This window comes from Catharus ustulatus, chromosome 24, assembly GCF_009819885.2.
Source record: "Catharus ustulatus isolate bCatUst1 chromosome 24, bCatUst1.pri.v2, whole genome shotgun sequence".
Lineage (NCBI taxonomy): Eukaryota > Metazoa > Chordata > Aves > Passeriformes > Turdidae > Catharus > Catharus ustulatus.
In genome coordinates, this window is record NC_046244.1 from 6,079,124 (window position 1) to 6,095,265 (window position 16,142).

Genomic DNA, 16,142 nt, shown 5'->3' on the forward strand with positions numbered 1-16,142 from the left:
GATTTTGATGTTGGTCAAATCTACAAAAAGAAGATAGTTTTGACAAATGCATCCCACACTGTTAATTACTGCAGGCTGGTGGGAATCAGTGAATGGCTCAAGGACTTCATCAGTGTTCAGTAAGTAAATGAATTGCAGACTTGTTTTACCTTTTGTCACAATTGGAACCCAATTCTGCAGCAACTGAATTTTCTGCTTGTTGTGGGTTAACCTGGGCAGAGAAACTCCACAGAGCAGCTCCTCACTCCCTCCTCAGTGGGATGGGGGAGAGAACTGGGAGGGGGAAAAAAAAAGTCAAACTTGTGGCTTCAGATCAACACAGTTTAATTGGACAGAAAAAGGAAGGGGAAAAAGCTGATGAAATAAAGGAAATCAATCTCAGAGCAAAGAGCACTTGAATTGCAATCCTGTGGTCTTTCCCATCAATCTATTCCTATAATCCTGCTGCCAGGTTATGTAATGAAGCACTGTGTCTAGTTGGGAGATTGCAAATTAATCTCAGTTCCACTATATTGATAATTTCATCTCACTGTTTATAAACAAACAAAAGGAGGTATCCACAAAATATTTCTTTATAAGAATTCAGACACCAACTATGTGGAGCTTTAAATATATATAAGGCAAGTTGTGAAAAGTAGTATTTCTCTTAAAAATGAAGTTATGAAAGGAATTTATTTACCTGGAACAAAAAAATAATTGTAGTCTAGCCTAAAAGTGAACAAATGCTTACATTCCTGTATGTAAGTGAAATTTATGGACAAACAGGAGGTGAATTCCTTTGGCTTACAGAGAAAGTTCAGGTTTCCACCCTTATGCTGACCTGGACAGTTTAATGACACCCCAGTGAACAAAGAAGTTGTTTCACCATTGTAGGTGATTTCACACTCCAGAGCTCCTTTCTCAGCTCACTGCCCACTGTCCTTGTGGGGATAAACCACACATGGAATTTCTGGATCATCTGATAAGGACAGGATGGTCCAAGGTGAAGCCATTCCTTCACTTTGTCCTCACAAGATCCCCAGGAATGTGAACAGAGAGCCCTTGACTGAACAACATCCCTGGAGAGCTGTGAAGTCTGGCTCCAGCTGCTGTGGGTGGATTGGGAAAGGTGTGGAGCCCTTCATTCCCAGCCTGATGGAGGTGGAAAATCGAGCAGGACACAGATAACTGAGCAGAGCCCTTCTGCTCCTAAACCTGCTCTGGTGCTTGACTCCATGTGTAGCTCATGGTTGGTTCAAAACCACAAGTGTGGATTTCATTTTGACCCACTTACACATGTTTAATTTCTGTGACAAAGCCTGAAGCTACTAATCTGACAAAATGAGGGTTTCCTGCTCTCAAAAACTGATTTTTTTTCTCATTTAGTATGTTAGACAATTGCATATGGTAAATCATCACTTCTGGTTTGTGAAAACAATGTTTTTTGAAAGGCTTAAGTCTTTCCTTGCTGTAATTGCCTTTCAAACTACTCTCCAAATACAAATGAAACATCAAGATTTGTGAATGATTTTTCAATCTCTGATAAATTAATTAACTTTGTAAAATTAAATTGGTTACCCATACATTTGCCAGCTGGATAGCTAGCAAAAATAATCTAAGATTTTATTCTCCATTGCCATAATTTGACCAGCAGAGCACAGACCTATGGACACTGATCCTACACTGTATAAAGCTTCTCTCAGGTAGAACCAGACTTATATTGTTTGTTACAAAATAGTTTTGCCAAGTATTTTGAAAATACCCAGCACATCTACTCTGTCATGGTGTCACTGTCCTTAAAACCAGTGCACAGGTATTTACAGACATAACACTTGAGTGCTGTTATCAGTGACAGGCTCTGTGTTTGCTGATAAAAAGCTTTATGTTAGTGGTTAAAATGAACATTATTATACCCCATGCAATGGAACCTCTCCCTAGCAGAATGGTGCTGTGTGGGTTTGTGTGTTTGGCAGTTTGTGCTCTACATCAGAACTCTTTTATCAAGGTAACATTTGAAATAAAGAACCATTCCTTAAAGTCCTTCTCAGGAGAAACTGCCAGGAGTCTGTTCAGAAGGTCAGGATGGAGGTGCTTATTCCCTGCCAACATTTAAAAATTCTGAAGTGTTTCCCTTCCTGAAAATGTTTTATTTTGCTTTGGTTTGGGTTTAATTTTGTTTTGATAAAGCTATAAAGGGCGAGTGTGTTCCATGTCTCCCATGGCTGACAACAATTCCTTCTCTCCTGTGCCTCCTCTGCCAGGCAGAGCAGGGCTCCAGGAGAGCCTCAATAATTCCATTTGCAGTGCAGCTGTGAGATGTCTTGTCTTCTGATGGGCATTTTCCCTGCCTCACACAGACCATGAAATGAGTGGCAGATTCTATTCAAGATAATTTTGATACAGCTGGCAACAAGCAGCACATTCTGTAATCATTTGCAGCTCCCTCCTTGGGTTTTTCCTCTTCATTTTGTGTTTGGACAGGGGAGATGTTACAGAGCAACATTAAAATGGATAATGGGAGAAGTTGCTTCCTAATTGTCTGCCAGGGCAGTTCCACCTGTTCTTGCTGATTTTGAGCCTCAGCTTCACCTCTTTGGCTACAGTCCCTGTCTTGACTTTTAAAAGCACTTCAAGTCTTTCTGAATAAAATTAATAAAGAATCAGCCTTTGTTGTTTCCCAGTTGCAGCAGGGTTTTGTAGCCTTTCATTAATCTGTCACTCATTCTGACTTTTCTAGTAATTAGTCCAAGTGAGGGGGAAAAAAAACCTCCCATTGTTACCAGAGCAGAAGCTGGGTGTTCCATCCACAGCTTTAATTTGGAATTTTATGTTCATTATCTCCATAGTTTTGACCCACCTGGCAAAATGTCTTCTGGGATGTCCTGTGAATTCCTGGTAACATTTAAGCCAATGGTAAGTGCACAGTGAGAAGAATCCTAGTATAAGCCACTAGTCTGATTAAAACCATCATTAATTGAATTTCTTAACTGTTAACAAAGAAAAAACCTACATTTTTAGAAGAGCTACTGTTGTGCATGGACAGCTGTGTGCATGTTCAAGTCTGATAAATTGTTGTAAAGCAAATTCTGAGGGCACATTTGGAAAAATGCCTCCAAATGAGGGCAAGCTTCCAGATATTTATAATCTTGCCCAGCTAAAGTTAACCAGAATGTCACAAAGACTGTTTTAAAGTGGAAACAGAATCAGTAAAGATACATTTTAATATGGTACTCAAAGAATGAGTGAAAATATTTTTCATCAGACTACATAGGCTAAGTCTTTGAAATTCTGAAATTACTTTGGGGTTTTTTTTCTGTTTTGTTTTCTAGATAAATAAAGGGCTGGAAGGAGAAGTCATGTTTATGGCCCAGACAGGTTCTTTTTCTGTTCCACTGAAATGTACAGTCAAGACCTGCATTGTAAGGGACTTCTTTTAAGCATGTGGATAATATAATTATTATTATAAAAAGCGGATGCTCATTTAATTGACATGAGTGCTATGTAGGCCAGTGGTAATTAATGGTTTATCTCCTCACAGCTGGCTCTGGATAAAGAGCTCATTGACTTTGGCAGCCTTGTGGTGGGAGACACAATTTCACGGACCATCAGCCTGACAAACAGCGGGGCTTTGGGAACCACATTCAAAGTTCAGACGTCAGCAGGTGCCACAAGTACCCTCAGAGCAACAGTAAAAGCTGCTCCTGCAATAGTGGTGGGTCCAAAAGTTCTTCCCTAAAGGAACAGAAATGTTCTGCTTTGGGAAGTGTGGTGGAGTTGTGCAGAGTCACAAAGCAGCTCAGGTCAGAAAGGACTTGGGAAGATCATCAACCTTTAGTACATTTGGGTCAATATAAATACAATCTGTTCTACTCAAATAGTGAAAGATAAAAGCAATTCCTTTGTGAGGAGTGGGGAAACCAACAATGCTGATTTTTAAAGTATTTTAGTAATTTATGTAATGATTCCTATGTTCTCCACATTCATGACAATTAGGTGAAAATGCTTCAGTTAAAAGAGGAGATTCTGACAGAGTCATTAAAAATCTCAGCTCGTGGAAGGCAGAGACATGTGAAGTGGTGCAAAAGTAGCAATCAAGTGAGGGGTGTGATAAAGAGAGGGCTGGTTTCACCAGACTTAGTTTTGACATGGAACTGCCTGGGTTTCCACTAGAAAAATGTTGGTACTGTTAATTGTAAAGTAACTTGCACTACACTGCATTGCTCCTGTTACATTATTTACCTGTTTGGGACAGCCAGTAAAAATTCAATCTGCTCATTGATAAAGGTCTTGTAGAATGTGCAGTTCTTGGAAAGTGCAACACATTTCTTCATTCATGATGGGTGGAACTGTTGCAAGAAAACACAAGTCTGATTTGCATCAAACTTCTGCTGGATGGAACTGGAGCTGGTACAAGGCACAGGAACAGCCACAGGAGAAAATCCCTCTCTGTGTTTCCTAATAGGTCACTGAACATTGTGACCCTGAGGGGGAAGGCAGCATGAGTCCTGTGGCAGCTGGGAATCCCAACAAGGAGCAGATTTGTGCTGAGCCCAGTGAGGGGATGACCCCCTGTGCAGCCCAGGAGCCTGAGAGCAGCAGTTCCATGGGTGAGGTGATGCTTTGGAACGTGGCCCTGCACCTCCCCTGGCCAAGCTCTATCCAGCTGTAGTCTCCTGTAAAGAACTGAGCAATTCAGTTTGCAAAGTTACTCAGTAAATTAAGTAGCTCATCACTCCAGGAGTAATTTTATATTTCTTTGTATGCTGCCTCACAGAAAATGACTAAAAATAATGTCTTGACACCATTATATCAAAAGCAGCAGAGAACCTCACTGCTCATTAGTGATCAACAATTCAGTCTCAGAAGAACACAGAACCCAACCAGCTTCAGAAATTGCAAAATTGTTAACATCATCCTTGTCTCAGCAACTGAATCCCCACTTCTCAGAATAGCAATCCACATGACAGGTTTATTTTTATAGTCTGTAATTCTAGGAACAAGGAAGCAGAAAGATGAACCTCCTCAGACATTTTCCATCTCATTCCTAATGTTTACTATGTGCTTAATAAAATCCAGTCTTGTAGAAGACTTTCTTAATTGAGTTCTTATATATATTCTTTAACATTTCTTCCCAGTATTGATCATTCCAATTTCAGGAAGCTGAATGTTCCATGGAAAGGTTGTGGGTGGCTTTTGCAGGTCCTTCTGGCTGCATTCTTTAACCCACTGAAACAGCTCTTGAAGGCCATCAAGCTGAGTCTGTATTTTTGAACCATTCCTGTTGTTACTCAGCAGTGGAAGGCTCAAGTAGAATTCCAAACCAGAATAAAGCTGGATGGCCAAACAAATATTTCCTTCCAGACATTCCCATTTTCCCATCACTGCTGTACATGCCTAGATTTGCAATATTGACTCAAATTAATGTACCTGTTCGTTGTTGGGTAGTTTTTTGATGGACACATCCAGCATTTTGCTTTGTTTTGTGTTTGTTTCTTTCTCCAGAGCAACTTCTTCAAGGAAAATTAAACACCAGATCAGATCAGGACACTGACAATGCAGATAATTTATTGGACTTTTCTCCTGAAGAAATACCAGTTGAAATTATGCTTGGAAAGGTAATGGATGTCCTGAGATCCAGACAAGATTTCACTAGGCTGAGCCTACATCAAATAAATTGCTCTGGTGAGAAATGCTCAAGTACATGGTCATTCCAAGCCCACTGGACATCACTGTATCACAGTTAATTCTTAAAATCACAGCACACTTTTCCTCTTTCTTTTGATCTATAGAGACAAAAGATTCTGTGTACATTCACATTTCCCACAATTAACTCTTTATTTCTGCCATGTGGTTCTGTGGTTAAATTCTGGTGACAAAACACACAAAGGAGGGGCAGGAAGAATGTCTGGGAAATGTCAGATTTGAGCCATATTAATGTTCTGGTTCTGATTTTTCCTGTGCATAGTGAGTTCAATTGAATTACAAACCAGGTGTAGTAGGGTGTGTGTACAGTGAGTTTGTACAACCTTTTTATTTCAATGCAATTTCTAGAGTTTCACTGTTGTTGCTCAGGTGACTGAGGGTGAGATTGGACCCTTCAGCTCAGTGAAAATCCCAGTCCTGTTTGTCCCAGCTATCCCTGGGGACGTGAGGGCAGTGTTTGAGATCGTGTTTGACAACCCAGACTGCAAACCAGTGAGTGACCTGCTTCAAAATATGTGTAAAGTAGTTTAAAATCTTCTAATTTGTGCTTTTCTCCAGAATTAAGTATTAGGTAGTTTTATGGGAGATAGTTTTGCAAATCATAGCTCTTATTTCTGATGCAGGATGTTTATTAAACCTGCTAATTCTCTTAATTTCTATCCAAATAATCCAGATATTCCCATTTTATCAGACATCATATTGGAAAACATATCCTGGAAACAAATGTGGAAGTATTCCCCCTTATTCCTAACCCACATAGTTTATTTTCTTTCTGATCTATCAGAATTGGAATTATTTAGCAGGCAATAGTGAAGCTGATGTGTGAAAGCTGGAAGAGATGGCAACTTTAGTTACCACTTCAGCACATTGTGATTCTAAATTTTATTGGAAGCCAAATTCTGCTTGGAACAGTTCACAGAAGCTTGCCAAAAAATAAAGACAAACTTCCCAGAAGCTCAGCAGCCAGTCTTGGCTGTCCCTGGGGCTGCAGAAGGAGCTGCAGACACCTGCTGAGGCTCCCGTGGGCACCTTCTCCTCCAGGATCAGCTTTGCAGGGCTGAGCTCTCAGGGCCCTGGTGCCAGAGCTGGGTCACTGCAGGGAGCACAGCCCTGTTCTGCCTTCCCTGCATTTCTGTGCTGCCTTCCCTGCATTTCTGTGCTGCCTGAATGAGCTGCAGCCCCAGGGGAGCCTGGATTGGGGCCCATCCACTTCAGCTACAGGCACTTGAAATAATTCTTTCCAATATCATGGGCAGATGCTCTTCTTTCCTGTTCCCTGTCAAAGAATCCAACCCAAAGTATAATTTTGTGTTTTACTGCTGGGGCACTGTAACTTCTTGGGCTTACTTTGCAAATGATTTTCCAAGCTCTGCCTTGTTAAAGAACCTGTTCCATTATGACTAAGAAAATACTCAGCTGAATTTATAGCAGAAATTCTTGCTATAAGTCAGTGAGAATCTGAGACAGAACTAATGCCCTGCCATTGCTGCCCTGCCAGCTGAGCTTCAGTGCCATTGGAGTTTCTGTGGATGTGCCCATCTGGGTGCCCCAGCCCAACATAGACCTCAGGATCTGCCTGTACGAGCGGCTGTACCAGGACAGCGTCGAGGTGCGCAGCAGGTGAGTGAGTGCTGGGGTACCTGTGACCCTGGCACTGCAGGTGAGTGAGTGCTGGGGTACCTGTGACCCTGGCACTGCAGGTGAGTGAGTGCTGGGGGTGCCTGTGACCCTGGCACTGCAGGTGAGTGAGCCCTGGGGGTACCTGTGACCCTGGCACTGCAGGTGAGTGAGCCCTGGGGGTACCTGTGACCCTGGCACTGCAGGTGAGCTGTCCTGGGGGTAGCTGTGCCCCTGGCACTGCAGGTGAGTGAGCCCTGGGGGTACCTGTGACCCTGGTACTGCAGGTGAGTGAGTGCTGGGAGTAACTGTGACCCTGGCACTGCAGGTGAGCTGTCCTGGGGGTACCTGTGACCCTGGCACTGCAGGTGAGCTCTGCTGGGGGTACCTGTGACCCTGGCACTGCAGGTGAGCTGTCCTGGGGGTACCTGTGACCCTGGCACTGCAGGTGAGCTGTCCTGGGGGTACCTGTGACCCTGGCACTACAGGTGAGCTGTCCTGGGGGTACCTGTGACCCTGGCACTGCAGGTGTGAGCTGTCCTGGGGGTACCTGTGACCCTGGCACTGCAGGTGAGCTGTCCTGGGGGTACCTGTGACCCTGGCACTGCAGGTGAGGTCCCTTGGGGGTACCTGTGACCCTGACACTGCAGGTGAGTGAGTGCTGGGGTACCTGTGACCCTGGCACTGCAGGTGAGTGAGTGCTGGGATACCTGTGACCCTGACACTGCAGGTGAGTGCTGGGGTACCTGTGACCCTGGCACTGCAGGTGAGCTGTCCTGGGGGTACCTGTGACCCAGCACTGCAAGTGAGTGAGCCCTGGGGGTACCTGTGACCCTGGCACTGCAGGTGAGTGCTGGGGGTAGCTGTGCCCCTGGTACTGCAGGTGAGCTGTGCTGGGGGTACCTGTGACCCTGGTACTGCAGGTGAGCTGTCCTGGGGGTACCTGTGACCCTGGCACTGCAGGTGAGTGAGCCCTGGGTGTGCCTGTGACCCTGGCACTGCAGGTGTGAGCTGTCCTGGGGGTACCTGTGACCCTGGTACTGCAGGTGAGTGAGTCCTGGGGGTGCCTGTGACCCTGGCACTGCAGGTGAGCTGTCCTGGGGGTACCTGTGACCCTGGCACTGCAGGTGAGCTTCTCTGAGGGTACCTATGACCCTGGCACTGCAGGAACACATCCTGAAAGCCCTCTGAGCTCTGGAAAACGCTGGCATCCTGCTGACCCAGACTCCCAGCCCGAGCTCTGAGGTATCCACACACCTCCCCACTCCTCCCAGATTCCCTCTGTTGTTCCTTTTCTTTGGGAGAGCTGTGAAGCCCCTAGGGAATAGCAAACCCACAGTTTCCTCGTGTGCAATTTGCACACCAAACATTTAGAGAGATAAATGTGTCTAAAATTAAGTGCACATTGGGTTGATTCAGCCAGGAAATTTTATGTAAGAATATTTTGTTTTCTCAGCTATTTTGCATTCAATTAAACTCCTGGGGGGACTTAGGACATGGAAGCTGGTTTCATGAGTCTTTCCACACCCTGGGATTAGATGCTGGATAAATCATGTCAGTCCTTTTGCCTTCACTCTAAAATGGGAAAGGTGCAGCTTTTCCAGACCCATGGAGGTATTAGGGTCTCCACTGGAAGGACAGACCCTTCTCATTACAGAGAGTGACCAGACAGTGATTGACAGGGGGAAAATATCTGGGTGTTTCAGAGTTCAAATCAGTCACATCCAAGGACTGGTTTTGTTTGCACTGTGCTATAAAGGGAATATTCCAGCTCCTTGGCTTCTGGAGATTTCCTGCTATTAAAAGTACTTAGGGGAACATTTAATTGTCTTCAGGTGCTGGGTGTCTTCCCTCCACCTAATGCAGTCACTATGGAATTCTTATTTTAACAATTTGCATTTCTTAGAGTCTATTTCAATAGGATTGGGGTGGGATTGTGGGAGGGTGGGGGAGAGATTGGTTCTGTGGAAGGCATCCATTCTAAACCTCTTACCAGAATTACAGACTGCAGAGATTCTTCACAGTTGGAAAGAAATGAGTAAAGCTGTTATCTCAGAAATTCAGCTTACAGATATGACAAGCACAAGTTGTTATGTAAGTGATTTTACTTGGTCTAGATAACCCAGGGATAAAACTTATAAGTATAGAAGCAGAATAACTCTCCTAATGAAACTTAAGAGTTCAAGGGGATCCCAAAGATAGAACTGTCAAATTGCTTAGGGCAAAACTTCTCAAATGAGGGAAAAATCTTGCTGATCCTTTGCCAAGTTTCATCAAATTAAGACCACTAAATATTTAGTAGCCTGTCCTTAGCACCTTGGCAAGTCAAGGCTTTGCTTTATCACCTAATTTCCTTAATTAGGAAAAAATTGTCTGTTACACAGTCAGGTAGGCTGAAATTCAGGGTATTTCATGTGCAGGAATACCGTGTGTCAACTTTTTATCCTGCAAAAGTGGATTAATTCCATCATTCTGAGCCGTTTCTCCCTCCAGGATCTCCTGACACTTCCCTTGGTGTGTCAGGAGGAGGATTCCTCCTGCAGCCTGCCTGGATCCCACTGCCCGTGACCTGTAGGCTGTAGCACAAGGGGAAGATAAAGTTTCCACAAGAGTCAGATTCCTCTGAAACTGGAATGTCCCAGCAAGCTCTGATGAATTGCAAAATATTGCTAATACTGGTTTAGTTCTAGGCTTTAGTTGGGGGTTTTTTTCTGGTCATGAAGATCCTGGTAATCAGACAGCATAAATAAGCAGCATAAAGGGTGAAAGTGTCTTATCAGAATCATGTTCAATATAAATAATTTTGAAAAGTAATTTCTTTGGCAGGTTATAATCTGCACTGATTTAATGAAGTAGTATATAATTCTCTTAGATTGTCAACAGTCAGAAATCATTGCAGGCTCCCAGCCCCACTTGCTGTAGCTGTTGATTTAGAGGAGACCATCTGGCCTGACAGCTTGGAAACCAGTCCAGGGGAAGGAGAATGACAAGCTGAAATATTTGTAAATTGCTCGGCAATTTTGCACTTAGGCATAAAATTCCAAAGCAGGGGATGATCCGTGGCTATTGCTGTGCTATGACAGGGCCAGGATTCAGTAAACAGGCAGAGGATTCCTGGATTCCAATGTGCCATTCCCAGGGCAAATTAATCCCAAGGTTTAGCAGGAGCAGCTCAGCCAGGCTGTGACTTCCAGCCCTGCAGGATCTCTGCTGGAGGGGGACAGGTTACATCTGTTTAAAGAAATCACCAGGCTTCAGTCATCCAATCGATCCAGACAGAGCCAGTGGATGTTAGGAGCAAATAATCAGCTGATATTTGACAGTAGCTTGGCTTTGAGTGACCTGACCTGACGTAGCACCGTGCTGAGCCCTGACAGTTCTCTTTGGATCAGTTTGTGCGCTGTTTGCTGAGCTGGGTTTGTTACAGAACTCCCAAGTCTTGTTTTCTGTACTTAAAAGAGAACACAACTGTGTGAACTTGCTGGAGCAGTTTTCCATGCCCATCATTTTCAAAGGAAGCTTGGGATTGTTGTGATTACAATGCAGGGGTGGGGGCAGGAGAGCTCTGACTCCACTGCAGTGGCCTCAAAGCCTTCCAAGCACGTCTGATGTGTTTGCAGAGCAACAACCTCGCTGCGTTTGAAGTTTGAGGTGTGCAGAGAATTGAGCAAGCACATGGAGCTGCTTCCAAAAACAGGCTACATCCAGGCTCAGTCATCCTTCAGTGCACAGCTCAAGTTCCTGCCCAGGTAACCAACATTAATCCAACTCTAATCTTTCAGGATTTCAGTGGGAAAGCTGAGCAGAGTTGTTGTTCCCTCCTGCTGTCCAGACTGGACCTCACAGTGGTGCTGCAGTGCAGGGCTGGTCTCCCCCTGTCCCCCTGGAAGCTGCCAGATGCTCCAGGAGGAAATGAACTTGGCTGCCAGGGCTGTGAGGCAATGCCCTCCCTGCGGTGACAGCAGCGCTGTGACAGTCCGAGCGCGCGTTCCTGCCAGGCTGCTCCGTTCTGGGGGAAGCTATTCTTGTCCAGGAGGGAGGTTACTGAGGCAGGTGGCTGCTTCATGGATCACTGATTGAATAATTTCTGGACAAGAACTCCTGTGCTTGCTAATTAAGGTGAGAGTGTTGGGCTTCCTGTCCATCTCTCTCCTCCCTGGGTACATTTTTCTCCAAACGACGAAGGTATTGATAATGAATTTCACACGGTGTTTTATGTAACATCTCCTGATGCTAAAAGCTTTATCCCAGCAAGTTTTGCTTCTTGTTTTACATCTACAAATACAAACACAGCTCAGTGATAGGAAACAATTCCAATTTCTAAAAATTTAAATACCAGAGCTCCCATCAGCCTGTGTTCATTTTATTTACCTCATCCTAAAGAATTTAGCAGAACATTTCTTTTCAAAAAATAATGAATTACATATGGAAGCCAAGTACTTCAATGTCTTTGCTGCTTCAAACCTGCTGCTTTTTTCATGTGGGTTCTTAGTCCCATGGATTGTCACAGATGTGCTCAGCACCTCTGGATTCTAAATTGTAAAATTTTCACCAGGTTGGTATTCAAAGAACTAAAAGTATTTACATATTTACAGTTCTTGCAGCATCTCAAATCCCATCAGATTACAAGAGTAACATCCAGTTGCTGAACTTCAGCTGCTGTGAAGCACTGTTACCCTCTCTGAGGGGATGGAAGCAGAGCTAGGATTTAGAACCTTAATCTTCCTTTAAAAACCAGGGAAGCTTCAGAAAGGAGATTTGATGAGATTAAGGCATTTCTGACACACGAAATAAGTATCTGGCTGTTTGAGGGTACGGATCAGTTTTAAAGAGCTGATGCAGGGGGGGAGTGTTGGGAGCTGAGGGGAAGCACTGAGCCAGTGACACATTTCTGTGAGGGCCTCTCAGTGAGCTGGCATTAGGAGCTCTATTAATAGAGCAGCTGTGTTAAAAGTGACACCAAAGGGAGGAGAACCCCCCAGGCAGCAGTGCTGAGGGAGCAGGAGCTGCCTGAAGGCTTGGGAAGCTCTCCTGAGTGTTCTGTGCACCATGCTCAGGCAGGTGTTCCTAACCCAGCTTCTGGGAGTTTGAAGCCAACATTTCCTCTTCAGTCAAAGCCAAGTTCTTACTGTGCTGCCTTTCAGAATTCCCAAACACCATGTCCTGTAGTTCCCTGCATTTGGAACTAGTCCTGCAGGTACTGGAAGTCTAAATCTGATTTGTCTTTTATTCTCTTTAATTGTGCCATTTTCAGAGAACTTTCTGAAGGATTCCAGGACCTTTTCCCCAAGGTACAGCAGCTAATTTAGAGTCCATCCCTGTGTCCATACAGTTACAAGTATTTTCTGTCCCCTCTGGATTATTATGAAATAGATTAATTTCTTCTGCTATTCATATGTCCTGTGACAAAGTGAAAGCTGATGCTCTACTCCTCCCTTGCACTTAACCTCAATTCTATGTGTAAAGAACTTCCCAACACCTTTGAACATCACCCTTATTGCAAAATAACAGCGAGATTTTGGATCACCATGGTGACTGAGTGGGTGTTATTTTTATTCTTTAACAATACATTAAAGAGTTGCATGCAATTCCATGAGTAGTAGTAGAACATGGGAATTGTGAAGACCCAAGAACAGGAAGCAACTCACTCTGGTTCTCTGGGATATAAATAGAGCAGCAGAGCTAAAAATGCTCCAGGTTTGTATTGTCTTGGCTTGAAGCTCTGGAATGGAGCTTGTGACAGCAAGATGCTTCACCTACAGAAAATCTGCATATTCCTTCTAAATTCTGATTCTGGTTGGTAACCAGGCACTGCTGGGCTCCAGGTTTGTTCAGTTTGTGTCTCTGCTCTGGGACACAAAGTGGTTCTGCCTCAGCTGATCATTATTAACCTCAGTGGTCAGAGGGAGTCACTGCCTTGGCTGGGTTGGTGACATGCTGGGGCTGCAGCAAAGATGCTCAGGGTTTATATTCTGATTAGAGAGTAAGCTTTTAATTTTTCATAATTTTAAATGACTGGATGGCATTTAAAAAAAAAAAAAGGATAAATGGATGCTGACCTCTGTGACCGCCCTTAAAATCCCACGTGTGTCCAAAATCCTGTCTTTAAAAACAAACAAAAAAATCCAATATAACTGTACAAGGTCAATCATTCTGACACCACTGCATTGCAGCCCATGCCCTCCTGCTCAGAGCATTGCCTGGGGGTGCCAGGCTGAAGGAAATCTGGGACAAGTCCAGAATATTCTTGACCTGACTGCATCTTCTTTCCCTTGGTCAGGAGGTGGCACTTCACAGGTCATTAATTTTTGATTGGCATTTTCTTCCACCATTCTTTTTCCATTTTCTCTAATATTTGAATTTATCTTGTAAGCAGAATTTTAATGAGAATTCCCTTCAGTGAAGAACTGGAGATGATGCTTGATAAGGTGAATCCTCCAATTTGAGGACAATTAAATGAAGATGTGAATAATAAAACTTTTGGACCTTAAGTAACAGGATTCAGTTTGTTTTCCTTTATGCTTGGAAATAATCCATCAAAAGTTCCTTATTCCCCTTAGTGAGAAAATTGTCAGAATGTTTTGATGGCACTGACTGTACTTTGGATTTGTACTTTTGGGTTTTCAGGCAGTCCCTTCCTGAAGATGCAGGAATTTATTTCAATGCAGAGACAGGAATCCTGGAAGTGCCAGTGACAATCCTGATCGTGGACAAGGTCAGGGATTTTTGTGATGCTGATTGTCAGACTGACAGTTTATGTAAATTATTTTAGTGAATGTTCACTTAATGGTACCTAATTTTAGTTTAGTTCTTTACTAGTTGGGGCTCTGTGATAACAGTAAAAGACGCTCAAAGTGCTAATACAGATTTGATTGTTTTTTCTTGTCTCATGTTTGCAATACTGGAAGTTAAATCCTTTCTCCTCAGAGCAGATCTCATGTTACTGTCAAGGAACAGAGTAACTTCTTCTTGGATGACATTTTATTTAAATCCTGTCCTTCCAGCCCACAGATGGAGGTTTTTATCCTGTGTTCTTGCATTTGTTCCAGGCTAAAAAAGTTAATTTTACTGTCCATGCCATTGTTACTACTTCTGATTTGGAAATCAGCCCAGCACAGATCAACTTTGGATACTGCACGATCTATGAAGCTGTGCAGGCAAATGTCATCCTAACAAACAAATCCATCTTGCCACAGGAGTTTGGATTTGTGGGACTGCCAGAGGTATGGACTTATCCCACACACACCTCCTCTGCTGTCAAAATAGATTTCAGTGTCATGGGAACGTGTTCAGTGTGAGTGTAAATAAATCATGACTGGTTCTTGCAGCCCCATGGGAATTCTGCTCCCTGTGGAGTTCTGTCCTGGAGGTGTGAATCTCCCTGGGTGACACCCTCTGCATTTGCCAAGCAGTGCAAACCCCTGTGGGGAGATTTTCCCATTCCTCACCTTTTCCTGTCAGAATTCCTGGGTTTTTACACCAAGAGATCTCCTGAGAGAGCACCTGGGACACTTCTACCTCTAAATAAAAGAGGTTTGGGGTGTGGAACGTGCCCACTTTGTACCACATGCCCCAAGGCTTTGCCTTTAAAGTGCTGCTTGGGAACCATCCCCAGCCATGCCTGGGCACTTTCTGAGTGACTGGAAGTTGATGTGGAAGCACAGATTTAATCACAGGAGTTCATGTGGACTTGGTCTCCTGAATAATTTTTTGGACAAAGTTTGTTCTTCAAGCTCCATAATAGCAGGGTGATCACAGTGGGAAATGATTGGGCAGGTTGGCATCAGAGCTGGAGGAACCTGGCAGTTAATTAGGCACTGTCCTGTTCTCTGCTGGCTTAGGGATTAAAATCAAGGGGTTGCTAAAAGAAATTGTTAACTTCAGCTTCATAAAAGCTTTACTTCCCACTGTGTGTTTTCTGAGGATCTTTAATTATGATGGGGAGACTTTCTTGGATCATCTTCAACTCAATAGAAACCACTGCACAGCTGTGGATGTGGAACTGCTCCTGTCCCTGTGGTGTCCCTGCCTCAGACATGAATCAGCTCTAAAAGACATGGGGCAATGCTGAGCTTGTTACCATATTTCATTCAGTTTTCTATGAAGAATAAGTAAACATTAGAGCAAGGTGATTTCCATAGATGGGAAGAAGCTGGGGAAGGGATTCTCCTGAAATCTGAGTTAATGGATTTAATGAGAAATCTGCCCCTCAGACTCTGGGCACTGACTCAGACAAAAACCTCTCCCTGTAAGGTTTCTATTTTCCTGACAGTTCCACATTTATTAACAAATTTTTTAAAAATTTTGCCAGTAATATTTTAATTTATTAAAAACTGATAATTTAACTAATAACTTCTTATCCTGCCATTTTGAAGTTTGTTGAAGTTCAGCCCAATGATGGATTTGGAACTATTCTTCCCCTGGAAAGCCTGACACTGGACATAATCTTTAAAGCCACCAAGGCCAAAGAGTACAGCTTTGAGCTCACCTGCAGAACAGAGATCAACAGGTGTGTTAATGGATGGACAGCAGGGAAACTAAAATCTGAATGTCACTGAGCTCCCACTGTTAACCCAGCTCAGAATTTGAATCCCTGCCTGCCTGGGGGAGGTGAGGCTGGGATGAGCACCTGAGGCAGGTGGGAATTCTCCAGCTGCAAGAGTTGCTCAGTGCCTGTTGGTATCTGAGATTACATTTCCCACCCTTCCTGAAGTTTATCCTTGTCCTACACCCAGTCTCCAGCCCCTCAACCTTCAGTGCTCTGTTGCTTTTTCTGCACAACTACTGAAGGAATTCTTTTTTTGTAAAAATGCTCTGTGCATTAAGCCGGTGCTGCTGCATTA

The 16,142-nt window shown here is 43.8% G+C and overlaps 1 protein-coding gene across 1 annotated transcript in view; it reads left to right on the forward strand.

The window, feature by feature from the left end:
* CFAP74 (cilia and flagella associated protein 74) overlaps positions 1 to 16,142 on the forward strand; it is a 37,966-nt gene that overhangs the window by 9,563 nt on the left and 12,261 nt on the right. The window contains exons 13-24 of the mRNA XM_033079807.1: positions 1 to 119; positions 2,826 to 2,892; positions 3,309 to 3,398; positions 3,518 to 3,691; positions 4,442 to 4,586; positions 5,482 to 5,594; positions 6,052 to 6,174; positions 7,181 to 7,302; positions 10,920 to 11,048; positions 13,927 to 14,014; positions 14,349 to 14,522; positions 15,675 to 15,808. Coding sequence (XP_032935698.1) covers positions 1 to 119; positions 2,826 to 2,892; positions 3,309 to 3,398; positions 3,518 to 3,691; positions 4,442 to 4,586; positions 5,482 to 5,594; positions 6,052 to 6,174; positions 7,181 to 7,302; positions 10,920 to 11,048; positions 13,927 to 14,014; positions 14,349 to 14,522; positions 15,675 to 15,808 — 1,478 coding nt within the window. The remainder of the gene's footprint in view (positions 120 to 2,825; positions 2,893 to 3,308; positions 3,399 to 3,517; positions 3,692 to 4,441; positions 4,587 to 5,481; positions 5,595 to 6,051; positions 6,175 to 7,180; positions 7,303 to 10,919; positions 11,049 to 13,926; positions 14,015 to 14,348; positions 14,523 to 15,674; positions 15,809 to 16,142) is intronic.